The following is a 26,968-nucleotide window of genomic DNA, read 5'->3' as shown; positions in this document are numbered from 1 at the left end:
CTTGGTGGAACTTTATAGCTTTTTAATGCATGTCATCGGTACTAGGTGGCTCTGGTCAAAGTGTCAAAGACTGACGCCGGCAATCATCTCATTGCTGCTGCACAAGTTAGATTCGTTAATTGAAGAATGAATATTGAGTGAAGTGATTGTGAATTATCAGTAAATTGTGTAAATTTGTGTGTAATTCATCAATACAAAGAAATTAAAAATATACACATGTGTTTAAACGAAAAAAATCTTGTTGTTTATTTCATCGGTGACGCTTGCTTGAAAATAAAACACAAAGAAAAATAATCCCTGGCACCGTGGCATAAGGAAGCTGCTTAGGCGCTGTTTGAAAGACCCACATAGAACTTTGATGCTGTTTATCTACTGCAAAAGGCGAATTCAAGCAGCGATCTTTAGCGTGCCAAAATGAGCTGATTAAGCAATTCTGGCTATTTGGGTTGTTCCACTGATATGCTGAAATTTCATCTTAAAAGTTAAAAATGGTCACTGATAGAATTTTAAAGTATAAACAAAACTGAACTTTTGACAATCTTGCTAAGGATTTCACTTTCTTTTTATTTTTTTTTATTTGGAGCCAAGACATTGAAACAAATGGCTTCACATTTGTTCGGAAATATTCAAATAAATACACATTCATTAATTCTTAATGCTTTCAAATTGCAAATTGTAAGTGAGTTAAGACATTCGCTTGCTAAAAATAATATTTGTATATTATTATAATTTACTTATGAAACAAAGCTGAAACACTGAACTGTACTGAGAGCCTTCATATATAAACAGCATTCTTTCAAAAACCCGTCTCACCTTATCTCTAAATCGTCACAAGCACCGGCTATAATTGTATTTGCCCACAAGTAAGTGCAAAGCGTGATGATATCATTGCGATGAAATTTAATCTTCCGTCCGCCTCCCGCGCATTGCAATTCAGCGCAAATTCCTCGGCACGTGTGAGTTAAAAATCCACTTTCCGCGCCGTTTCGCAACCGATCACAGTCACAGACCCCCAGCAACCAAGCGTGTGAAACTTAATCACTAAACCACTCGGAAGTGCAAACAGTACTTTTCATTTGCATAATTCATCTCCTCCAAATCGATGATTTTTCCATTAAGCGTGGGAGGGTACCCCTTTCGCTAACACCCGAGGATCCTCGCTCCCTGCACGAAATTGGTTTGCAAAACAAATGTATAATGCAGTATCGTTTTCAGCCGTACGTCATCCTTCGCCTTTTAGCAGGCGCGGGCGTTGAGCCGTCTGTCCGCGCCAGCCCTACCCCGATGCATGGTACGACATCGGCAGCAATGGTGGCAGCAAGCAGTTCACTCAAGTCCTTATCAAAACATCACACACTCGTCGCAGTCGCTCGTCGTCAGCACTGTCGCCTCCCGCCCTGCCATAGTGCGCCACATCGCCCTGAATCTCGAATCAATTTGTAAATCCTCCCGTTTTTTTCTAGCCGCTCGAGTGGAAAATCTCATCGAAATCGAAGCACTTTTCTCACCGCTTAAGCATGGGGCGGGAGATTGGGGCTAAAGCGACAGCACTGTCAGATGCCGGTGCGAGCGAAAGAGAGAACAGGGCAGGAATGGGGTTTCGGTTGAAAGGTAGAGAAAGTGGAAGGAACCTTTTTTCGCTGTTGCTGATTCCTACAACACATGCAGAAGTGAACGAAAAGAGAAAAAAAAACACACACACAAACGAAAAGCTCACAACACTTATACCGCGTGGGTGTGCCGGGTAAGGTGGTGAAAATCACAACCCAAGCAATCCGTACCGCAACTGGAAGGCAAAGACAGAGCAGCAGCAGCAGAACCGGGCAAAGAGGAAGTAAACCGTCAACACAATAAAACGGAGCAAGAAAAACATCCGGAACACATCTTCAAGCACGATCGAACGACCGTTTGTGTGTTTGTGTGTTTGATGTTAACTGATAGAAAGCAGCGTGTTGCGCAGGGGAAGAGATAGAGTAGGCGAAAAAGCAGAACGACCAGGACACCAAATCCTGCCAAACATCGAACGTCGATCGAATCGGAACGCAAGGTAGCGATGGGCAAAACATGTGTGTACATAAACATTTACAAAGTGCGATTTCTCTGTGTGTGCTGTTGTGTGCCTCTTTCCCAGGTTCCCGTCCCCACTCCCGGCCCGCTAGTTAAAAGTTGCACCTTTTTCCTTTTTATGCAGATCCAATCTAAGACTCTCGGGTTTGTGTGTTGTTGTTTCGTTCTGTTTACCTTTCTTCTACATTCTGTTTGCTTTTTAACTGATTTGGTGGAAATGCATACACACACACACACATACAACGTTCGTTCCAGGGGCTCTCGTGTTCTATTTTCGCGCTACTATCAGGCAAGACACACACACTCACACACGTGGCAAAAGTGCTCACCTCCCAACCGGTCCCGGGATTGGGCAAACAATCGAAAACCGGGCACAGGCTTCGATTTGATTTTGATAGATTTCTCTGTCACACATTCGAATGTTTTTTGAATGGTTTCGTTTGACGGGAGGCGTCTCTCGGAAGGACATGCCAGGATTGTTGCTTGTTGGAGAGAAAAGATGAAAAAGGTGTTTGGATGAAATTAACTTAAACTAACATTGCAACTGATGGATTTTATAGAAAGAGGGACAATTTTCATTAAAAAAGGAGCAAAAGTCAATGAGCAATAGTCATTTTAAAATCTTAATAATATGCCAATTGTATGCCATCTTTAACAAATTTAAATATTTATTTTGGCCCACGATTCCAAGCAATAGGTAAACTCGTTCTCCAGCAGCACAAAAATGAGTAAAATAATTGTCCCATTCGATCGTACAACATGGTCGCTCAAAGATTAGCCTCACCTACAACTTTAAACCATTCATTCTTCACCGTATAGCAATCGCTTTGCAGCACACATCCGTATCGACGCCCAAAATGCACGAAGCAAATCGATGACGGTACACCGGGCGATACACACCTCTGCATGGCCAACACGCCATTACAGTTGGCAGGCGTAATGATGTGTAAGGAAAGCTCACTTGCAAAACGAGGCCACTAACAATGCGTCGAACCGTTTGGGCCACCGAAGGTAGGATTCGTTTGCATCGACCGAATCGAACTATGCCAACTGCCGCCCCGCGCGTTTGGTTGTGAAGCGCTGGTGGAGCACTGTAGATGTGAGCAAACATGTTCTGGGTCGGTTTCGGGCAGCGAACGGCAGCAAAACCACCACACGTGGCACGTCGAGCAGTCGAGAAACGAAGGAAAAGCAGAAAAAAACAACTCCCCAACGACCAAGCAGTACGAGCAGCGATGAAATTGAGCCAGCTGGGCATGTGGGAAACATGTGTAGCACGTGCGAAAAAGGGTTTTTGTTGTTGTTGTTGTTGTTGGGGGGGGGGGGAAACAGGCAGTATGCCCCCCCCCCCCGTGAAGAGCGTCACGGTAGGTGCGGGAGTACTTACGGCACTAAGGCATCCGTAGTGTACGTAGGCTAGCGAAATAGGAATATCAGGTGTTTACATCAATTTCCCATTCAATGAAAATTGAATCGTCCGTGCAGTCTGGGACGGAGCGGTATGGGCGGAACCAAAAAAAAAAAAAAACAAGTAAACCAAATGCAAACCGAACCATTGCAACGAGAAAGCTTTAGGAACGGTGTTTGGTGCGACTGAAATGAGGACGTAACCGTCACCATGAAATCGGTTTTGAGATGTGTGCACGTGTGCTTGAAGTGTTGAAGATATGTAACACAAAGCTACATACATACACAAAACTGGATGAGTCTGTCCGAAGTGTGCTGCCGTGTGCATCGGCTTTCCTGCTTACTTGCTGCGAAAATTCCACTGCAAAGCGGATGCTCCACCGCTTCAATCGCCATCACGCGCTAGTTTTAGGAAAAAGGCATGGTGCTGAAACCTGCTCCTACCTCACGGCAGGGTGTAAAGCTAACGGCTTAGTGGTGAGAAATTTATAACCCACCAGCGGCAGCGAGCGGCAAGTGAGCAACGGCTACGAGCTGCCATACTGCTGGGGGCCGGACTGACCCCAGCAAAATCCATTCCAAAGCCAGTTGTGGTAGGCCAGCTTCAATTTATGGAAATTAAATCGATTCGCTCGCTCGCCTCACTGACCTCACAGGCCTTTTTCTGGCTCACACACACACGCCTAGGGATACTTATGCCTTCTTTCTCTCTCTTTCTCTCTGTCTCGTTCTCCAGAAAACGTTTATTGCAGTTGCGTTCCGGTCCTTAGGATGAAGGCCAAACCGAAAATTTGAAAACACTAACCCATAAGGGACTAAGGACTAATGCTTTCTTTTCTTCGTTTCAAATATGTTTCGGATATGTGGGTAGGAAGCAGAGAAACAGAGGAATTTGAGGAGGGTTGAACGATAGTTCACCTGCGATAATTTTCCCCATCGGTGCTTTCCCGGACGGTCCGGGCTTTCTAAGCTTGCCATGGAAGTTTGTTTGTGGCGCAGAAGAAATATTGTTGCTATCGTGTAATCAAATTACCAACGGCTGGAGCTGTAGCTGGCTGGGTGGTGCGTTTGGTAGGAAGAAATCCCAGTGTCAGCTTTTGCTTTTGAGTTAGAGTTTGAATGGTCATCGTTACGGTTGCTGCATAGAATGCTGTATGCATGCAATTAATACAGGTAAAGCACAGAGGCTTTACACTCTGGCTTAGAGGACTGATGTCTGCTCGAAGAGGTAGGCTTTAGTTCGTTGCATAAGAGTAATGCACTTTAGTGGCCTACTTAAAGACACAAAAGATTGCTCACAACAGCAAGAATGCTTTACTTGTTTTGAAATGCTCTAAGCAGCTTTTGAAAAACATTATTATTATCTGTGAAACTAATAATCAATTGAAGAACCTTTACATGTTCTTTCATCATTCTTAACGAGCTCCTGCACTTTGAATCCTACATAACCATAATCTTTCATAGCCTGCAAGCACTTTGAACGGTTCGCAATTTAACGACGACTGCATGAGAACAGTTCATCAAAAAACTTCTCTTGGAAATTTGCAATCCACTCGCTGCATAGTTGTACTGTTAGTCCGTTTAACCGACTAGCTGCTCCACCTTAGTGTACCTCAGTTATGAGCCGTTATTTGCCTGTGTAACTAATAATTGATATGTCACACGATGGCTACCGAACCGGGCGAGTGCAGGGGGCTCTTTCAAAGAATTACACTAAAACCACCCAGCAAAACGTAACGTGTGAAATTGCGCCCGCAACTTTGTCCGGACGGAAAGTTGCACACCTGTATGCAAGTAACGCTACGGTGCCGTACCATTGCAACGATGCACAATACGGGCCAAAAGGGGTAAAGGGGTGCGTTAAAGTTTTGATTGCAAACATTCCACTCCATGGCAAGTTGTCGGTGTCGGACGCTAGAAGCGTTTTTAGCTGCCCTACGAAACCAAGCAACCGTTTTTGGGCGTTCTTTTGCAACGCAGACAACCACACTCCCACTGTCTAGGGGTGTGAGTGACTGGGGCTGTCAGAAGTTGCCTTCATTAAAATTCCTGCGCGTTGTTGTTTCTGGAGCATCGTGCCGTCGGTGCAGGGATGTATGTTTTGTTGAATTGTGGTAGATATAGAAATTAAAAGGCTTGTGTTTTGAAGGAAAGTTAAGGTACATTATTTCATTGAACTTAATATACATTTATTTTGAGGGTTAGTGTTTGTCACTATTACCAAATTATTTTTTAATAAAAATGCCGCACAATGCTCTTGCTACTTACAGTTGATCATTTTATTATTGTTAAAATTCTTTTTTTTCTCAACGAACAACGTTCTTCCTGTCCATCAATCTATCGCATTTGCGTTGAGTGCTTAAGCCGATCTGGATGAGCAAATGCCCAACAACTCGAGCCACTTCTTCTCGAGCGGTATGGCAGCTCCTGTTCAACGGACTCACTTTACCAGCCTGCTCGTCTAAGGGCCGGTCGCCCTCGTAAGCTCCTGCAGTTATTTACGGACAGCAAAAGTGCATTCCACCACGGTCGGAAATCGCTTCTGTGCAGTAATGCAAGTGCCTCCTCCCACCTCCTACGGGGAACGGACCGATCGCACCGAGCGACGCTGGCACGTTTACTATTTACCAATGATGCCCTCGGCAGATTCGATGTCCATTCCGTTTGCAGTTAGAAGCGGCGATGGTGAAGTCAGATGAGTCCATTTATGGTGTGCTTTGTTTTTATTTCGCTTCTCTGCCAGCCCCCCGGGAACGACACCGGAAGCATTACTTCGTGCACCCATGTGGAAGGCCTCATTTTTTTACTTCCCAATCCATCCAACTAGCAGGCATGAAGTGCTGCAACACAAAAGCCACCCAACAACACGGAAGCTCAAATGCGCCGTCAAATGGACGTGCATGGAAACAGTAGGCAGCCGACGGCAGTGTAAGAAGTGAACGTATAAATTCACTTGACATAATCTTCCATAAATAATAACGCAGCCAGCAGGGCAACGGTAATAAATGGATTTATTTGCATTCGATTACGGATGCATGATGGCGTGCGTCCCTCTCGCTGAGCTCTACCGTTTCTTCCGTTTCTAGTCGCGCAGCTCGCCGGACCTTGGCCGCTTTTGTCACTGGTTAAATGGTCTGAACAGTCTGAACCAAATGCAGGTGGAGGGGTAACATCACCTGCTCGAAGCTGCACGACGACTTTTGATTCATTTCCTTTCGGGCCGTATGATGTGCCTTATGTGAAGGGTTTTCCAAGAAACTGTACTCCGACCGGTGCCGGTGCCACCGATTACATAGCTTCCCGTTGTTCGGCAACACACACACATACACACATACAAAAAGGGAAATGGAAAGTGGCCAGCCAAGAATGCAACAGAAATTCTTGTGCTCTACGTTCATTTCGGTTCCTATGTTCTTGGTAACTGCTAGACGGCGGCTGCCGACTGTCAGACAAGTGACAGAGGCTGGGGACGTGCTAGGAGCGGCAGGTGTGGTCAGTTTGTATGGTGATTTCTGCTCCCCATTTTACCTTCCCTGTTCCCGCACTGTCTGACACCGACCACCCATTGACAACTGACAGCCAATTTATCCTTCAAACTATACGTTATGCTGCTGCTGCTGCTGTTGCTGTTAGTCCAAACCTTTGCCTGCTCGTCCAAACCTGCCTTTCCGAAGTATTCAAATGGCTGTTTTCCCGAAAAAAAAAGAAGTAACGACAAGCCAGGTAGCAAAGGGGCATGAGACAGGGAGTGTGTAATTGTTTTTCAAGTGTTGTGCTCTGTTTACTTACTGTAATCGTACGGTCGTTGTGGTGTGTCCATCGTGCGACTGTACGAAGCGAGTCGGGCGAGCACGTGTAGCAGTGTGGCAGACGCGTGGTCAGTCAGTAAACGAATGCCCCCGAGCGCACACAGCGCCATTGTACCAGACTAGTGCTGGCGGGCTAGAGACGGTGAGCGATGCTGAGGGATGAGTTGAGAGACAGAAGGAAAGGCGAGGGATAGAGAGAAAAAACACGACAACAACATCCGACGGAAGGATAAACATTCTCCAACACCGGTTGAGGGAGCCGACGGGAGCAGCGAGTGGGCACAAGAAATGTCACTCCTGGTGGTGGCATTTGCAGCACAGTAATGCAGTGCAACAGCACACAAACACTTGTCAGTGTGTGTGTGTGTGTGTGTGTGTGTGTGTGTGTGTGTGTGTGTGTGTGTGTGTGTGTGTGTGTGTAAGAGTGCAGCAAATGAAGCAACGGGCGGCAGGAAGTGTACCATTCATTCCCCATGCATGGACGTTTGGCTGGTGGACGCAGCAACTTCTCGAGACATACAGCGGAGCGGATGCGTGCACAACCCTGGGCACCCGGGGAGTCGGTGCGCTCCAACTGCCGCCAGTTGTTACAGCGATTGATGGGTGTAAGAAAGAAGGAGCAGTGCGCCGGAAGTAGTAGCCCCAGCTAACAGGACAAGGGACCCCAGGGTGTTTCTGGGGAGCTGAGAAGGGACCGAATGTGCTTCCCTCTCGAGTTGTCAAAACAGGATGCGTTTCGTGTATGTATTTTTTGTTGTTTCTTTCTTTTTTTGGACCTATTTTGTTTTGACCCAGCTGAAAGACACTGCTTGCAGGCTTGAGGTACTGCCAGCAACCGACGGTGCGACCGGGTCGAAGGATATGAACTGCACCACGAGTGTATGAATGCATGGAAATGACATTATGCATACGTTTCGTTTGCACGCTGGGTTTTGCCTTCTCCCCAAAAGGCCACCCAAACTTTTTGGCTGCGGATGAGGGGCATGTAGTTTGATGAGAAGAATAAAAAACAAATACGATGGTTTTATAGGAAAAAATACAAGATGTAGACGAAGCTTTCCAGGAAGTAGTAACTGTAATGCCTAAGTAAGTAAAATAATAGGATGTCCTTAATTTGGCGTTGTTGAATATGCCATGTACAGAGAGCACATAGTATTGTCAAACAGATCAGTTCGGAGCAAGGGAAAAGAAGTCACCCCAATTCTAAATTGAATCGAAGTTGCAGATTTCTTCGCTTCATCTTAACGAAATGCTCTTTTTTCATTTAAAGAATTTAAATCATCATTGAATGCAATTCGTATAACAATTTACCACTTACAAATATTGGGAGAAGCCTAATAGTGTCCATCGGTAGTTTGTATTTCGTAAGCTTTCTTGTTCTATTTGACATATTTTCTTTTTTGGAACATTTATTTCAAAGTTTGTCAATTTTAAATGTGCGTTTATATCTTTTCTCTTTAACAAGGAAAGTTTAAATGCCGTACTTATTAAAATTCTACATTTAAAAGACTGCATAACAGGCGAAGCCTTTCAACTCTACTTATTTAGTGATATTGATATAAATAAATGACTAAATTGGTAAATTAGGACAAAATTAAAGACAAAAGTTTAATTGAATTTGATTAAAGCCTTTAATATAGTCTCAGAATGACATAACTATCAACTATTTTTCACTCTCAAATTGTGACATGACATATCTAATAACTAACTTAAATGATATTTACCGTGTATGTAAGCTATAATTGAATTATTTATGCTATCCAAACCACAACCCATTACATCAAAAAGGAAAACACATCACACACAGCAGTCCCCTGTTTAGCATATCAACCGCAACGTCAAATCCTTCTGACAAAGGCAGATCTAAGCTTCCCCTCCGGAGTCTGTCAGATTACGCCAACGCAATGTAGAGATGATAAATATCTCTTCCAAAACATACGAAGGAAAAAGACTCCCCATTTTCGCAAAAAAAAAATCCAAAACTAACCCCAACAAAACCCCCGCTCACACTTTCCCATCATTTGTCATAATACATGTCCAATTTGGTGGACTTTTTCGATAAACAATCGCCCCAGGATCGATGTTCACGGTGTCAACACCTTGCATAAATAACCAATCATTTCATGCCGGGGCGGGCCACCGGCACAATGCTGCCAGCACTCACACACACACACACACACACACACACACACACACTTACACACATCCAATGCTCTGCGTACTGCCCCGGTTCCAGCTCGTGGTTTCGCTTGGCGGTATCAATATGTCAAAACGCTTCCCAAATGGTGGTCGAACCAATTTCAAGCCAATCATCAACCTTCCTACCCTCCCCCCCCCCCTCCCCATGGGATAGGGAAGAAGGGGCCGGGATGGGGAGATCATTTGTCGTCGGTTGAGGGTAGCGTCGCACGTAGTTGTTTTTGCTGCTGCACTACTCTTCCTATTGACGGGAGTGTGTGTGTGTGTGTGCCGGAAATGGTTCGAAATTGACAGATCAAAACTTTTTCCTGGTACGTGTGAGTTTGTGTGCGTTCGTGGATGTGTTTTTTTTTTTTCATCCCATAAAGAGTGGACCAAAGTGGGCGCCAAATCGATGGGTGGTGTGCTGGTGTGTTTGTTCGAGTCCATCAGCAGGTCTAATGTCCCATTTCCTATGCGAGCACAAACCAGACGATCGACGATGTGAGCAAACTAGGAGGGGGGGGGGAGGAGGGAGAAGAAAACCAAAACCCGACACCCAACCACACCTGCGACTGCGTGTCCCTTTTTGACGTCAGTTATTTATTTTGATTTCTTCAGTTTTGCTTTGTTTCGGGCATTTTTTTTTTATTTGTTGTTCCGCATTCTTGTCACGACGCTTCAGATTTACTTTTTCTTCTACAATCCCACGCTTAAGGTCGTCCCTTTTTTAACGGGAAACTCCCGAGCACAGGATGTCGCTCGGAAAGTTTCATCGTTCAAAGTTTCCCCTCTCAGCGTTTGCTTGCCTTTCCCTCGGACCGCGGAGCGTGTAAGGGAGAAGGGAAGAAGCATTTGTGATCGGTTTTCGCTTTTTTTTTTTTGGCCGAATTTTCCCGCAACACTCTCCTTTTCACACGCAGCCCTTGAGTGTGTAGATTTTCTTTTGCAATGTTTTTTTCTCTCTCTTTTCTCATGCTCACGCACACACACACATACACCAGTTTTCTTAAGCTATTGCACACTGCGCTCCACCAAAGCGATATCGTCTCGTCAATGAAGCAGAAAATGAAGAAAGTTTTTTTCTTCCGCCTGCTGGGATTTTGAATTTGTCCATCTTCCCATCGACTCACGCCGGTTTCTTCTTGGACGTCGGTTGGATTTATTCCTACCGCAGTGGCACGATTTTCCTGGAAACGGCTCAGCTGTCGCGCTATTTTAGCTTCCCCGGAACCACCCCGTACTAACTTTCCAGACGCGACGCGGGAACTTCCGGGATTGATGCGCTCCTGCTCGGACTCAATCAGCTCAACTCGTTCGCATCTCGGCGTAAATCACGTAACATCATTAGCATCCCGTAAGGAGCATGGGCCCGGTCGTCCATCCATCCGGCGGGCCGGGGCTCATCGTCGTTTTAACCCGTCCCCACCGCTGTACGAGCCCGCGCAAAGTTAGTCTTCTCCCCAGTGTGTGTGTGTGATGGGTTCGCCGCGAACGCGGACGAGAAGGAAGAAAATCCTTCAAAAGGTCCTACGTCCACGTCGTAGCTCATTGTCAACCAGCTCGTCCCTTTATGTTTTTTTTATCCTCTTTCTTTGGAGCCCGCCTCGGATCGGTCCAAAGAGTTCCATAATTTCAGCGGAAGGTCACACTGCAATAATCGTACCATTCCCGGTACGAAGCACAATTAAGTGTACGGAACGGCCCCCGGGAGCACGTGCGTGCCGTGGAGTAAGGGGAAGAGCGACAAGAGCAACTGGCTGTGTGTGTGTGTGTGTGTGAGAGAGAGAAAGCAAAGCAAGTCAAAGTGAATTAGTGACAGCTGAAGGCGCGAAACGATGCCAAAGACAGCTGAACCGAGGTGCCGACCGACTGTCCTTAACAGGCGGCGAGTGTAAAGTTTCGTTCGCCCTTTTCGGTACGGTCCCTTCCCAGTCCCACCCGGGCGCACCATCCTTCCTCCATCCGTCTTATATCATCTTCTACTTTGTCGACCACACTTGATGGACTTCGCGTTTTACGGTCCAGTACGCTCTGTTCCTTTCTTTCCGATAAGGGACAAACGGTACAAGCGAAGATGGTGGCGTTCGTGGGAGGCAAAATATCGATCAGTGTTGGTTTAATTTTATCGCTCTTTGGAGTTTTTTTTTTCTCGCTTTCTGTCGTTGTTCTTCTATTTCGCCGCTTCCAGTGGCTGGGACCGTATATTCCTGGTCACGTCACCAGATGCAGAAAGCGTAAATTTGCTCACGCTGTTCGGTTCGTTTGGTTTTGATTTTCAGCGGTGAGGATTTTTTGTTGTTGTTGTCGTTGTTAGTGCCTCTCATTGCCCAAAAGAATGATTTTGGTCCAGCTTCTGTTCTCACCGCTCCATTGTGCTCCAATATATCCCCTCTCCTCCCCTCCCCCTGTTTCAATTGTCGATGCTAAACACATTTTCACTGCAGGCGTGACTTTTCAACAAAAGGGGACACAATTCCAACCCACTCCCAACAGCCCCCCGGGCAACAAAACAACGCCAAACCAGTTCCGATGAGAGCGGTTCATTTGCTTGTTTATCAAATGTCCAACCATCGCCGGCCAAAGCACTTGAATTTTGATTAGTTGCTTCCCGGTCGCTTCCCAAACCAATGGCAGTTTAAAGGTTTGAGCAAACCAACCGCGAGAGGAAAATTTAGATTGCACCGGGCGAGGTTTTGCATGTAAGTGATGCACAGGAGGCAGAAGCGCGGTGGACTTTTTCCCATCGTCGAGCCGCGCCGAGTGTCAGTGACTGCCGGTGACAGGTTTTTACTCCACCCCACCGCACACCCGTTGACGCCGTGCACAATGTACAATGGCACCCCGTCACCAGTGGACCAGTAAGTGGGCTCCTGTGTCCACATGGACAGTCGCCCAAAAGTGTTCTCGGTCCGTCATTGTCATTGATTTCGTCGCGGTGCGCCGAAAGTGGAGGGACTCGATTTGTTTAATTTCATTTCGCATTGCATACGGGGTCGCAACGGTTGGCAGAACATGACATTCACGTACCAAAACCTGAGCCGACCCAGCGGGATGAGAATTCAGTGGGCCATGATTTACATCCAGCAAGCACCGAAACAGAAAATAGACAGCGGCATTTTGTAACCCCCACTTTGTTACACCGTACCGTCGGTGGCGTCAGCGTACCAGAACCGAACCGAAGCTGGAGCGGTTTGTTGTGCTCATAGTTCATAACATTCGCGTGAAACGTGAAATCGTGGTTTTTCGGTAGACTAATCATTTTCACCCCTATTGTGGATGGCGTGTTGAAGTTCTCAGTGAAGGTTTGGTATCGGGCACGGTTCAGAGGAGCAGAGCGAGCGAAATTAATTCTGCTTTCGAGTAAGTAGTGGCAAATAGTTTGCATGTTGAACCGTGGCAAGTAGGAAAACATATGTTTTAGAGCGAAATTCACTCACGAGTGTGAATATTTCCATAGGAATTTGTTTGCTAAACATACTGAAAATGAACAACGCAACTATTTACTTGAAAAACTAAATATTTACGTGTAAACAATATAACTAAGATTGATTTTAGCACTATTTATTTTAATGTATTTTCCTCAACACGAACTCATCAAATAAATCTAATTGCAAATTAAACTCCTTATTAGTGCGTACTGGCGCCCAGCATTTCAATCCTAACTCCCCCGCCACACGCCGACGGGGCGTAAACGCCGTCAAACCGTCTGTTACACTGCACATTGCCCGTGTTGCGAGTTTTGCTTCATGCTAAGTAACTTTCACCATCCTGCCCGGATGCCGCACGTAACCCGAAATTGAATTAGATGCTAAACCGGCATGAATATTTATTGTTTCAAAAGAGGATTTATGCTCGCAACTGTGAACTATGTGTGTGGGGCGGGGAAAGGTTTCAATGAGATGGTTGAGCAATGGAAACACTTCCACCGTCGAAGCGGCAAGACAATATCAAGCAACGACGACATTGTCATGTTGTGGTTTCTTGTCGTTGCGTGTAGCGGAACAGACGCGTCCGCGTGTCTTTGCTACAAAGCACCATGCGTCTCCATCGACGGTGCTGGGACGGTGGCGTTAAAAAATCGCTAGATACACACGGGCAAGACAATCACAACGCGACAGTGAACCCACCCACACACACACACACACATAAACTGTAAGGTGTCGAATGCATGGGTGCTTAAGGGACCGTTGTCACTTGCTTCAATTATCTAAAACAACGCCCCGGCGGCAAAGTTGACAGCAGCCCCAAGCTTTCACACCAAGACCCTTAAAACCACATCCAGCAGGTCCACCATCCACCGATGAAGAGGTAATACCTTGTGCGGTGGTGATGGTGGAGCATGTTACTGTTAAGCTACAGAAACGGGAAAACATATGCCGAGGCGTTGTTTCCTGTACCCCGCAGGTCCCTCTAAACTACTTGACTGTGCAGGCAACGGTAAACAACGGTTTCCTCTTAGGCTGATGCGAAGGCCTCAAAAAATAGGGATAACGGCGAATAATGCTTATAAAAAGTGGTAAAATCATTCTAATTAATTTAATCTTTACTATGCCACCGCAAAGGCGGACGCGTTGGATAGAGATAATCAGGTTCTAAACCAGTGGTTCAAGATGGTTGGTTCTTTTTACGTTCGATAATAATAGTTATCTCACTAATCTGTTGAAGACAACCATTGTTGTTAGCTTGAAATATTCTGTTGAATTCCATGAAATGCAAATGAAGCAATATTGTAACAACTTCATTACAAATAAATTTAAGACATGATTCATTACCTAATATGAAGAATATCCAAAACTGGAAAAATCAATCAAATTTTCTAAACATTTGTTAAACAACCAGAGACACAGTTGTATATGCTAAGATCATTTATTTATTTTAATTTATCTGCCTTAAATAGCATGCACATGGAGACGCTTGGTACTTCATAATACTTAAACCCGTATTTTACATTTTTGAGTCATCAACCTTTGAATGTTTTAGATTTTCTAAGAACCTGATTTCAAATATAGCTTTAACGGCCATGTATTGCCAGATATCTAATATTCCAATATTGGCCATCTATTGCCAGATAGCTAATTTGCTACATAATATATTGAATAAGCAGAGTGTTCAGTCAGTGATCGACATTCCGTCGGTGAGGGACCGCCTTATACAGCCACCTGTCTCTTTACGATTCATTTGCAGAGCTGGCAACCCATTATCGCCCAGCAAGCGTTCATCACCTAATGCAACCATTTCTAGCTTTGAGTAAATTCAAGAAAATCCTCACTAATGCTTTCATCGCTCCCGAAAGACACCTCGGATCCGTCGGCATCCGTGCGCAAAAAAAGGGAGAACGTATGCATTGTGGACCGCACTGCACTGCGTGCTGCTATCTTCAGCGCAGACGTCCATTCTGGCCCACTGCTCGCTAGCACACATGAGCACACTTTGCTCTCGGTTTGCTTCTTTGATATCGTGCTTCGAAAAAGGAGCAGAAAGTAAGGTTACCGCTCCTTGCGATATCCACCTTTGCCGCCCGAAGCTCATTCGACTGGAAGCCGGAAAAGATATCAGAAGTTAATTACTGCACTGTACTCTGCAGCCATGCGTGCTGTGCCACCACCACGGGCAGCACAGTAGCAAAACGAGGAAAAACATAAACACATAGCGCTCGTCATACCGCACCTACCTCACTGTACGCTCCCAACGCAAGGCAGAGAAGATCAAATGGGACGAAGATTTTCCATCCCATTTGCCACGCAAATTTACAGCCCTTCTGCGGGGCATTTGTTGCGGGCACGAGCCCCGCCCTGCCTGGCTGCCCACAAAATGGAGTGAAATTTAATTAAACACACACACACACACACGCTCTAGCGTCGTTTGTTTTTGCTAAAAAGGTTGTGGCTTTTGAACAAAACCATCCTCAAACCGGCTTGTGTGTGAATATAAGTCTGTTTTTTTTTCTCGCTTCATTTTCTCCTTTCCACGAAAGTCAACGCTTTGAAGATGAGCTTTAAGCAAACTTCACCCCGTGGTGTGCTTATGTTCATTAATAACTCCCGTCGGCTTGCAATTATTTTAATCGGATAAGTGAGCGTACAGCGGGTGGCAGCAAAAACAAATAGCCCCACACGGTCGGACGGGGGGAGATCTTTGTTGAAGCGCCGGTCCCATAATGCTTTCGAGCGCATAAATAAAGCCTTAACCGGGTGATCCTCTGTACCACTCGGTTCCCTCCCAAATCCGGCCTGCACGACCGGGCAACCGTTCAACGCGCCCCTGCAAAAACTTCACCAGCCCCTAACACCTCGCAACAAAGTGTCGCCGAAAGTTTTGCACCGCTTCTATCTAAACAAATCTTACGCCGTAAATGTGGCTCGCAAGCCCACCCAGTATCCCAAAGCCCAGCATGAATGAACAGTGGGAAGACGATGATCACGGTGTTGGGATGAGGATGTGTGTCCAAGGGACGTGCGCTTCACCAACGGCACTGATCAACCCGTATGATAGGGTGTCTAATGGGAGGTGACAAAACTATTCCACTCAACCTGGCAGAAGCTTGCCGCTTCCCGGATCATCTTTAATAAAGTTTTGAAAATTTAATTGAATACCACTGAGAAAGGGGAGCGAGAGAGAGAGAAAGAGAGAACGTAAGCCCAGTCTTAAACTCAACTCCGTCCGTAGAAAGTGGACCAAGCTTGCACCAAGGCACCACTACGGTATCAGTTTAATGGTTTCACAAGAATGCATTTTGTCGATAACTGAGTGGAGTGAGCAAAGGGTTTGTATGTGTGCCCTGGGGTGTTGAGGGAAAGTTTGCGAAGAAAACTCTTAAACCAACTCTTAAAGGCCAATAGTTTATGCGATGAGGCGTGCAGGGGCCCGATAATTTAAGTGATGCACTTGGACAACTGGAACTGATGCAGTTTAAATGGTGTAATATTAAATTACTTGACATGTTTTGGATTACGGCAAAGAATATTTTAGAATTAATTAAAAATGTTTATGATGCCTCGACCAATCCGTTGGAAGTGAAAAATATAGCACGGGGAGCTTCATTATCTAAAAGAGAGCTTACATTTGTATGTAAAATATTGTATGTTCCTGCAAATTAAATAAAATAAATAAAATGCGTACAATTTCATGACTTCAAAGGAGAGGAATAGTACACGAAAATAACGAAATGCTTCGAAAAATATAAAGAGTTTTCAAAAATTCTAAACTTTGGTTCATTGCTTTTAGCTCAAAACGCGTCGCTGAGGTTTCTATAATTAAGCTTATACCACACCAAGCGTATATTTTTCCACCCTGCTCACAGCAACAGCTTGATAATCTTCTCTCCTATTAGTTGAGCAGTTATTATTTCAGCAAACTTATCGCCCACACCCGAAAAGATTCTCCCCACGCCCACCCTTCCAATACAAACATGGTTGCTGGCACGCGAACTCTCACACACCCATCGCACGCGGCACCACTTCCTGGGTTTTGCTTCCACGAATTAATTAGCGTGAAGCTGTGTCGGTACGCATTAGGCAGCAGGCAGCGAGCAAATGATGAGCTAGAGTGGCATCGGGATCAATTAATTAGCGGCTCTCCACTTTTCACGCAACACAGCACTCTCGCCACTGTATTCCGGGTAAGTGGAATTGATTTTAGGCTAGAAAACATGTACCATCGACTTCTTGCCGGGCGATGCAGGCGGATCTCGGTTGTTTGTTCAAATCCCAACTAGCTCATTGCGGTTTGGGAAAGCTTTTGCTTGAGTTGAACCAAATATTGAAAGAAAATAGCGCACTTGTCACCAATCAATCACCACGCTGGCATTGAAGATGAGTTTAAACAGCTAATCATAAACAATGTCTTGAATGATTTCTTTGGAAAATTCGTAAACAGATTGTTGAAGAGCTTTTGAATAAACTTTTGAAAAGATTGCACAATACCTAGTAAGCTTTAAACATCCATAATTATCCTCGCAGTTAGTAATGCTTGACAACACTAAAATTGAGGTAAACCTTTTCGATACGATCCACCTGCAATCAGTACACCCGTCAAATGCATTGAGCAAAAAAAAAACAATAACACACTAACTCGATTCACTTGCGAAAACGACTGTAAACTAAAAGCTTTCATTCAATCTTACGTACGACCGAAATCCACGCTCGACTATTGGCACACAAACGTTCGTGGACGCGTTCATGCTGTTCCTTCGACTGTCGGGCAAAGCATTTCATCGCTCCAGCCAACGCTGTGGCAGGGCAAGCAAAGCGGGCCTGCTGGAAGTGACAACAGCTGCTAAAACATTCTGCTGCAACCAGTGAGATTGGATTTTTACAACTCGCAACGGCGCGGTAGTGTGAACGGTGTTGAAAGGATTCACGGTGCACGGTGTGGCGACCCAGAATTAAAGCATTCCGTGTGCACCGCCGCACGGTATCCCGTCGGCGAATTCGAAGTATTTTAATTTAATGTTGCACGTACGGACAGTTTCGGCGAGCGGGCGATGGCGCGGTGGACCGATCCTGCTGCTGCCGCAACGGACGTGCAACTATTCGAAAAATCACATCACATTCCAATCTCGTCCAATTCGCTGATGCTAATCAAAATAATGTCGCATTCGAGGACCGTTGAGGTCATCCCTTTTTTTTTGGTTTCTCCCACCAGTCGACCGGGTAGAACCGTCAAACCGAGGAATGCACCCGTCGTTCGCAAGCTTCTCCGGTGCTGCGGTGCTTGTGTCCCATTTCCTTAAACGAACTCCAATTAATGACCGAGAGCGCTTGCTTTGCTTTCATTGGAACGACAGCGACTCGACAGCGCTCGAAAGAAGTTTCGCCTCGTTTGAAAAGCACAAAAACATAGCTCGCTTTTGCACAGAATGCTTCTGGTTTTAAGCACAGGAAAAGTTCACTGTGAAGTCCTCGGGCCCCGGGAAGGCACGTTCATTGACTACGCTGCCGCCGAATGTATTGTTTCTTTTGCAGCGCAACCGATTAATTGATTGCAGCTCAAAGCTAAGGATGCGCATCAACGTCACCGACAATGGTACGGTTTGTTCAAACGCGACGCCAAAAGCAATCGCAAACGTGTGTGTTCTCAATAACTCGGCTGCGTGCGGTGTGCACTCGTCCCGTGGCCACAAATCCAATCCAATTTCAACCACACATCTCTGTACCGCGGGGAAAGCGTAAAGGAACCCGAGTTTCAAATAACAGGCCGCGAATTATCGCTGCGCTTCACGCTTCGGGGGCACTCTGCACTCGATCATTTATGAGTTTGATGAGTTATCGGTATGATCGGCACAGGCACTGGCTGGGTTTGGGAGGCTTATGATTTCATGCACCGCATGGGAAACGGTAAAATGAGATTTTTTTTTTGCTGCTCTGTGTGTGTGTGTGTTGGCTTTTCAAACAGCAAATGCAGCGGCAGATGTTGCCACTGCCGTGGCAGATCAGTAGCAAATCAGAAACAGAGTAGCGCTGACCTGATTGGATATGAATGCTAAATACACATGCGGAAGGATGCATTTGGGCAGTTGTTTTTGTGATGTTTTTGTATCATACGATACTAGATGGTTATGGTGAAGAATGATAAAACTTTTTGAAAATATAGAAAACTGTAAGTCAGAATTATAATTATATTATAACACCAATAGTAATAATTTTTAATAATACATACAAATAACTCGTTTAAAGGTGGTACAATCATGAAATAAGAATAAGCCCACTAGTGGTACAGGCAGGCCTTGACAGACAACGGTTGTAGTGCCATATAAGAAGAAGAATTATAATTAAAGTAGCTAAAATGTAATTAGCTTTCAATTAAAACAGATAACTCCTCATACACAAAAAGTTTATATGAATAGTCAAATGAATATACTTTCCGATTACAATCAAAATTCTCATGAAAGGACAACAATGCTAACTGGAATTGGCATTTTCATTTAATTAAGAGCTAGTGTCAAGTCATCGGAATTCCAAAACTAGACATTTTTTTGGATTTTCACAGGAAAACTCTAACCAACCTGAGCAGTTTTAGTAACTGACTTTTAATCTAGCTCAACCGGTTAATTTCTAGCAAACCTTAGTCATTGAAAATAACATAAAATTTCTGAATAAAGCTACAAGATGCTATGTGAACGCAACATTGATGATTAACTGCCAATGAAACTCCATTGTTTGATGAGCGTGAAAAGGCCATTCCACTGTTACGAAAATACTTCGAAATGAAATTGATGAATTGCAAGTTCAGTGTGGAAAACGTATTAGTAAAAACAAATAAATGACGCAATAGTTCTTGGTAATAAGAGACACTCAAAGTGTTATAATTGTGAGCACAGTTATTAGTAAAATGGCGTGATGGATGATGTCACACCCTTTTAAACACTTTCGGTGGGTTCACTATGTTGAGAAATGTGGTGCAAAGTACGCATACCACATTTTCAGTGATGATTTATAAAAAAAAAGATAATAAGAAATTAATTATCCTATTTCATCGCGATTTAAACATTAAAAATTAAAATTTTATGATGAACTGAAACCAATTACCATTAGTTCAAAAGATCGACATTACGCGACAAGAATAAGCAAGAAAAAAAAACAATCAGAACTAATTATCGAATACTTTACACATTGCAGCCGACCGACAGCAATCGTACGGCTTCCCAACGCACGGCCGTTGGAAGTTCAAATAAGCCTGCTGCTAAATCCACCCGAAACACAGTTTAACAGCTTTGCCGCAGCTAATCAGATTCTGCTGTCAGATTTTATTCGAACAAAACCAGGGCCGGTTAAGCTGTGAAGGCTTTTCTCCGCAAAATGGCTGCAAAAGCAATACTACTACTTCCTGGGTGATCCGTTTAAATAAAAGCCCCGTTTACATGAGCTGCTCTACACACACACACACACACCCGCCGGCTCGTGTCCGCTGCCGGCCAGATTTACTACGTGAAAAATGCTAAACGTTACAAAACTGATTTCTCACTTGCCGCTCACTGGCTGCTTTTCCCCTTCATTTCTCCCGGCTCGCGCTATGGCAATGGAGAAATGGGCATAGCTTTGAATTCACCTTGTCGTTTTTGTCTTGCCTGCCATTCTCTGTCTCTCTCTATCTCGTTTCCACTTTCTCGCTCGCATGGTGCCTCTCGGCCACCTTCGCTTGAAATGACCTGTATTTTGCACGGCACGACCTCATTGGCTGCCATTAAAGGGGTTGCCCTGAGACAACCTTGCCGAAGCCCCAGCGTCGACGAACGCCCGGTTTGGCCCGCCCGGGCAAGGTTTCAGGTCGTAACACGCTGCGGCTTACATGCAGAGGCAGCGGGAAGAGACCCGAACGTTCACACGTTGCACTTGGTGCGGCAACGCGCTCCCCCGCAGCCCCCGTGCAGTGCCGAATCCATTCCCTGTTTCGCTTGTCGCTCCCTTCCTTCCTTCGACAGCGGTGTGGCCGTAACTTACCCGGAAAAGTCCGGCAAAGGTGATTTCTGTGTCTTTTTTTTTTTTTCGTGCACCAGTTTCTCGCTCGAAATGAAGGGGCAGGCTGTGGGAAGGAATGGCGTGGCGGGCAGAAGGGCTACCGACTGCAGCAGTCCGACGTAATCCTTTTTAAGTGACTTATCTTCGTCTCGTGCTATGGTTTCTAGGCGAGGCGAAAATAGGGTGCAATGTGTTGCAAAACCGGGGGATCCGGAGCGGGGAAGGTGGTCAAATCGAAGAAAAACGGTCGTTTTTCCATTATTCCAGGAAAAGACGCTTAGCGTGCATTGGGGTTGAAGCGGAAAGCGGCAGAAGCGGCTGAATGGGATGGCAACGGCCCCGTGTGGGACGATTGGACATTTTCACCTACACCTACTACGTAGAAAAGCACAAAGTACGGGTGCGAGCGGGCTGACGAAAGCGGGTGGAAAGGCATAAAACGTTTTGCACATTGTAGCTGGGTGCAATTAGTTTTATAGCTCTGCCTCAAGTTGCAACCTGCACTGGGAGGCCCGAACAAATGGGAGGCCATTCGTACCATTTAGCACCACGATACACCTGTGTATGTGTGTGATTGTGTGCCGAGAATCGGTAATCGGATATTGCATTTTGCCCCGGTGATCGGTATGCGCTGTGTAAATAGTAGACGACAGGAAAAGGCACACACACACACCACACAGGCTCTAGTCTAGGGGTGCGTTGTGTGTGTGCGGGTTACGGTAGAGTAATGATTTTCCCTAGCACAGAAAATGGGAATAACTGCCAATTCGGAGAAGCGGAGAGCGAAGATTAAAACGAACGTTTCCTGCAGCAGGCTAGCGGGCGGGCCAGATGCCTGCCAGATTCCGGCAGGGCAGACTTGAATTCCTGCAGGAATCAATTATGAATCGCACTGCTCTGCTACCTGCTATCAGTGGGTCATGGTGGGATCGACAAAGAGTGAAAGAGCATGCACGACCGTTCTTAAAAATCATCCATCAACGTGACTGGAGACTCCACGCCCTCCTGCCAGCTTAAGCCCGGGCACCGGGCGTCCTGGAGCATCATAAATTCTGAGATTAATTATCTCCGAACATTGGGAGCCGAGGCGTTGACCGGTATGCCAAAAGGCAGGGTGAAGTTTATACATATCAATTGCGTGCCCAGAGGCGTCGACCGAGGAAAGTTTGTGTTTCTTTTTTCGTGCATCGCCCCAATGTACCTGCTACAATGCCGGTGTAATGGATCTTTGAGGTATTCGGCATTCGGAATGTTTCATATCGCATGGTTTGTATAGCTGAGCGTGTGTTGGGTATGAAAGGCGATAATATATCTCATTACATTTGATGCCGTGTGTATCGGCTTCTTGAATAGTTTAGCTACCGTTGATTTTTGGAAGATAGGAAACAAGTTGATGTTATCGGTAATTCGAAATTAAAACATCATGCAGCTTCACTCTCCAAAACATTATTGTACATCAGGAGTTAAACGGTAGTGGTCTATCTGGTTCACCTGTGCTTAGACTGGAAACTTTAGGGGCCTCAATTTTCACGAGGTTTAAACGCCTTGTTAAAACTGTTCGCGTAGCGAAAATGTTGACTCTTTTCGTAGGAGTTTATAAAATACGCTGGGCTTTGCTTTAGTTGAAGTTATATTTCGCGAATTCTATTAACACATTTAAAAGAAACTTGTCTTCTTTTGGGTCACTGTCGAGATGGCAATAATGGAGCAATTTTCCAATTTCAATGGCAAGAGCTGAATCGCGGATCACTAACCGGATCAAATTTAGTACATTTCAGAATCGTTGAATCATTCACTGAGGGATAGCTCTATTTTGTTTGTTTACGAACGTGGCAACACTCAAAACGGCCTAGTTGTTGGTTCATACGGTTTGGCTGTTGTAGAAGAGTTAATAAATATAGTATGAGTATAAATACAGTGTCAACAAGGATTTTGTTGCAACTGGGGAGTTAACACTAACATCTTGTAACTAACTACAAAAATTGGAGTAGCTTTTAACATGGTTGATTTTTTTAATTATTCTATTAGGCATAATGTCTTACATGTTTTTTGTACAGGCTTTCGAGATTGATTTAGTACCACGCAGCTGTATAGTCAGTCTTTGCTACGGGTGGACAGTCTACATGGCTGTATATGAGCCTCGAAACCATGATGGGTTAAGTTAAGTCGTACGAGTTGACTGTACCACAAGACCCATCAACTTGATTATTCTTGGCATGTATATTTTTACATATTTGCGAAAAAGAGTATGTGGAAAAAACGATAACAATCACCTACAATTGATCATATCTATTATTTAGTTTGCTCTCTTTTATCTACTTTTAGTCACTTAATCTGATTTCATATGTCTCCATTATTTGGCTATAGTTTTTTTATCTTGTGTAGGCTTTATTCTGTTTCTTTTTTGTTCATTATAAAGGCTTATTTTGCCCAACAAAACAACTAGTCGTGCATAACGACGCCATATGTACCTTCTACATGTACATACTTTTTGTCATTCATGCCTGTTTTTTTGCACACTGTTTCGCTTTCCAAACATATTCCAAGTAGGAGGGCCTTACAAGTGGCAGCCATTGCTGCGGTACTACACTGTACCCACACGTACACAGCAATATTAAAATGGCTTTTCCCGCACTGTGAGGATGCTTCCGCCCCGTTCGCTTGCAAGAAAATCACTCACATGAAGCAACCCTAACGAACCGCCAACCGAGCGATCCAACCAATTGCTTCGCAACACCTTCAACACCCTCCAATGCAGTTATTGCCCCCGAAAAATCAAGCCCTCATCAAAGCGAAGCGAAATACAAAAAAAAAGGGAACAATAGTGCAGGAGGACCTCCCCGGTAACTGTAGACGGCATTCGCTCGGAGTACGCACGTGCTCGCTTACGTTGATTGACGGACAACGAAAAGTAATGGAAGAGGCAAAAAACCAACACACACACACACACACAAGCTAAAGGGAGGGCATTCCATATTATTCGCATAAAACAATGCACCACCCTTGGAAATAACCCTTCTGTCGGTTGGTTTGGTCCTGCTTCCAGCAGCAGCAAGCAAGTCTCAAGTGTCGAACGATTTTATAACGTGCGCAACGGATCGTCAATCGCAATCGAGTGAAACGCTTCTTGCAAGATTGCATGTTGCGAAGCCGACAGCAAACAAAAAACACACACACACACACACACACCCACAAAAACCAACGTTCCAGCAACACTACAATCTCGCCCGTGGGCTGTCCTCGTGTTCCGGTGAATCGAAAAGAAAGGCCCCCATTTTGTTCGACACATCCTTTAGCGGCCATTGCGACGATTTTTGTCATTTTTTTTTCTCTGAAGGGTAGCCTCAAGTGCATATTGGTGCAGCATCATTTCAGTGCATACACCCAGTGCCGCCCTCTCCCTTCGGCGGTGGTATGGTTTTACAAAAACCTCTAAACGGCCTTTTTCTCAAATGGTCCGGAATGAACCACCCCGGAGTCGTTTAGCCACACCCCGTTAGCTGCTGTACTTGGCTGATATGAGTGTGTGCATGTGTTTGTTACGATCCTTATTTTGGTGGAGTTTTGGTACCTTAAGCTGGTTCTTTTTTTTAACCCGTTCGTTTGCTATTTTTAAAACACTCACAAACAGATCCGCAGCAAATGGGGGAACACGTACGAAGGTGAAACAGAACATAGCAGGAGGAATTGTAAAGAGCTCTGCACACATACAGGGATAAATTATTATAAAACACACAACAGCGCGTTCCAAAATCGACCCCTCGTCTGCACAAACTGCCCGCCCACCTTCCGTTTGTGCAGAGCGGGCAACCGAGTGGAAATCAGCAAATTGAAACCACCTACCTCCATGGTGGCGCAGATGGAACGGCCCATTGGTGGTGCCACCGCAGCACGGCTGCTCGTAGTACGAGTTCCATGTATTTTCATAATCTCCCAGCACGGCCCCGGGAAGGGGCAGTACCAGCGCCAGCACCAGCAGTACCATGGCCAGCGCCGCTTTCGGTCTGGCCGGTGTGCACGGTAAGCTTGCCGCTGCCGCTGACCGGAGCGCTGCTAAGCATGGGTATGATGATGCTGGTAACATTGTGGTAATGTTTCTCGGATTTCTCAAAACCGGTTGCCGAACGGCTGCTTTTCTTTTCTCCCCAACCGCCCCCAAACCACTCCCCCACAGCACAGATACAAACACACACAAACCACTATTCCTTTCGAATATGCGCCACTTTTGCTTCCACAGTGTCGGCCGCCTAAACAGCCGACTTTATGCACGCTGCCACACACTACGAATGCGCGGCCTTCGCACACTCTCAGCACTGTTTCGACAACTTTCAATATGGTTTCGATATGGTTGTTTGAGCATTTAATTCCACACTAACGCACTGCTCAACGGCGTAATGCGCACGGCAGTCGGTGCCGCTAATACCGACAATCGGAACCTGTAAGCAGGATATCCGGATTTCACGGCTACTGTCACTAATGCACGTTCCGTGTGTACGCCGAAGTGAGCATTTTAAGCTGGCAAAATAGTTAAATCCTCCCAATCGCTCACAACCGTAACGTACGACCGTACTGCTTTGCGTCGAGATTCGGACAAGTTTTCCAAACTGACAGCTGCTTCTGGCAGTTGCACCTGCCCGTGCCGCACTGTGTTTACCATATGCTTCCAAGAGCCTTTCTATTCGAGCGAACTGGCCGGCTCACTCACTGCCCCCTTTCGTGCGAGAAACGCTACACCTTTTCAATGACAGCAAAGCCTCAATCAATGGCCGATGCCTTTTTTTGTTCTCTACGTGAAGCGATCGATATTGGTAGCGACTATTTTTAGCACCCTTGCGTACTATATCAACAGAGCTTGCTGCGCTACACGCAGCATCTTTACACGCTCTGCCCGCACCGAGGGCCACCAGCAGGACGGTGTTCCGAGAACTGCTTCTTCGCTCTGCTTCGGGACCGTTTTGGCCAAATTATTCATTCACCTCAGCTCACTCATTCAACAAACTCGTCCGTCCCACCGTGGGCTGACTTCACGGCTGCTCGACTGCTGCCCACTTGCACAAGAAATCCATGCCGCGCTCTTTATCCAACCCTGGCACAGCACTACCCGAACTCAACTCAAATTACGCTTCCCACTCCCTCAAAACGGCTGTCTAATGAAATTCACCGTTTTCTGATACCACACTCTACCTCTGCCCGCGCGGCACGCTGGGAATGCGGTTTAAGGGAATGTTCTTTCCAATCGCGCTTTCCTCCCTCACAGAAACACTCCACACGCTCGGTACGCTTTCCTTCCTTAGCGCAGATCTTGGAAGGAAAAATCACGAACACAGCTCAGCGAACACCTTTTGGGCCCGGTGTGCGGCCCGAAAAACGTCTCGCCCCGTACCGCGAAAAAGCGTATCGCACACCTGTGCCCGTGCACTGGCGCAAACAGCACCCCGTGACTCGATTCACTCGCACGGAAGAAGTTTTGGCTGACGCTCCGATGGTGGGCACGGTAGGGTGGAAACGGGCAAAACGCTTCTGCTGCTGCTGCAGCTAACGACTCGCAAACGCAACACCGACTGCTACCGACCACGACGAACCACACTCGCGAAAGACGTCCGATCCCGACCGAGTTTTCAAACAGACTGACTCCGTGGCGGCGAACGCTCGCTTGTTCTTGTGCGTCGTACGGGCCCCGCACCGGGATGCTTCCAGTCGGAGCGACGCAAATGCACAACAACATCCAATCGAATCGGTGGCTTCCACCCGAGCTGCCGATCCCGACCGAGGACCGAGGGACCGATGAACGCTAGTGCTGCGTATGAAAGCGGGAGTTTGGAAAACTGCGAGTTGACTCAGGTCCTCAGCGGTGAGAAAATTCCACTCCTCACTCGCTCTCACACACCCGTGAGTCCTTTCTTGTCCTTGTTTTGCTTTTCCGGTGCGAGATTTTTGTTGTGGGAAATTTTTCCCTCGCTTATACTTGCGCGTGTATTGGTGATTGGGATATTTATTCCCTCCGCAAGCGATGCGATACTATAGCGAAGGGAAAATGAACCAAAACGG

The 26,968-nt window shown here is 45.9% G+C and overlaps 1 protein-coding gene across 1 annotated transcript in view; it reads right to left on the bottom strand.

The window, feature by feature from the left end:
• The window catches only part of LOC120949015 (semaphorin-2A-like), an 89,262-nt gene extending 62,619 nt beyond the window's left edge, over nt 1–26,643 (bottom strand). Inside the window, exon 1 of the mRNA XM_049605424.1 lies at nt 24,764–26,643. Within this exon, the coding sequence (XP_049461381.1) occupies nt 24,764–25,004 (241 nt within the window). The 5' untranslated portion in view covers nt 25,005–26,643. The remainder of the gene's footprint in view (nt 1–24,763) is intronic.
• Nucleotides 26,644–26,968: the final 325 nt, after the last annotated feature.

The sequence above is a fragment of the Anopheles coluzzii genome, chromosome 2, assembly GCF_943734685.1.
Source record: "Anopheles coluzzii chromosome 2, AcolN3, whole genome shotgun sequence".
Classification (NCBI taxonomy): domain Eukaryota; kingdom Metazoa; phylum Arthropoda; class Insecta; order Diptera; family Culicidae; genus Anopheles; species Anopheles coluzzii.
The sequence above is the reverse complement of the archived record's forward strand: the minus strand, read 5'-3'. Positions and strand labels throughout refer to the sequence as shown.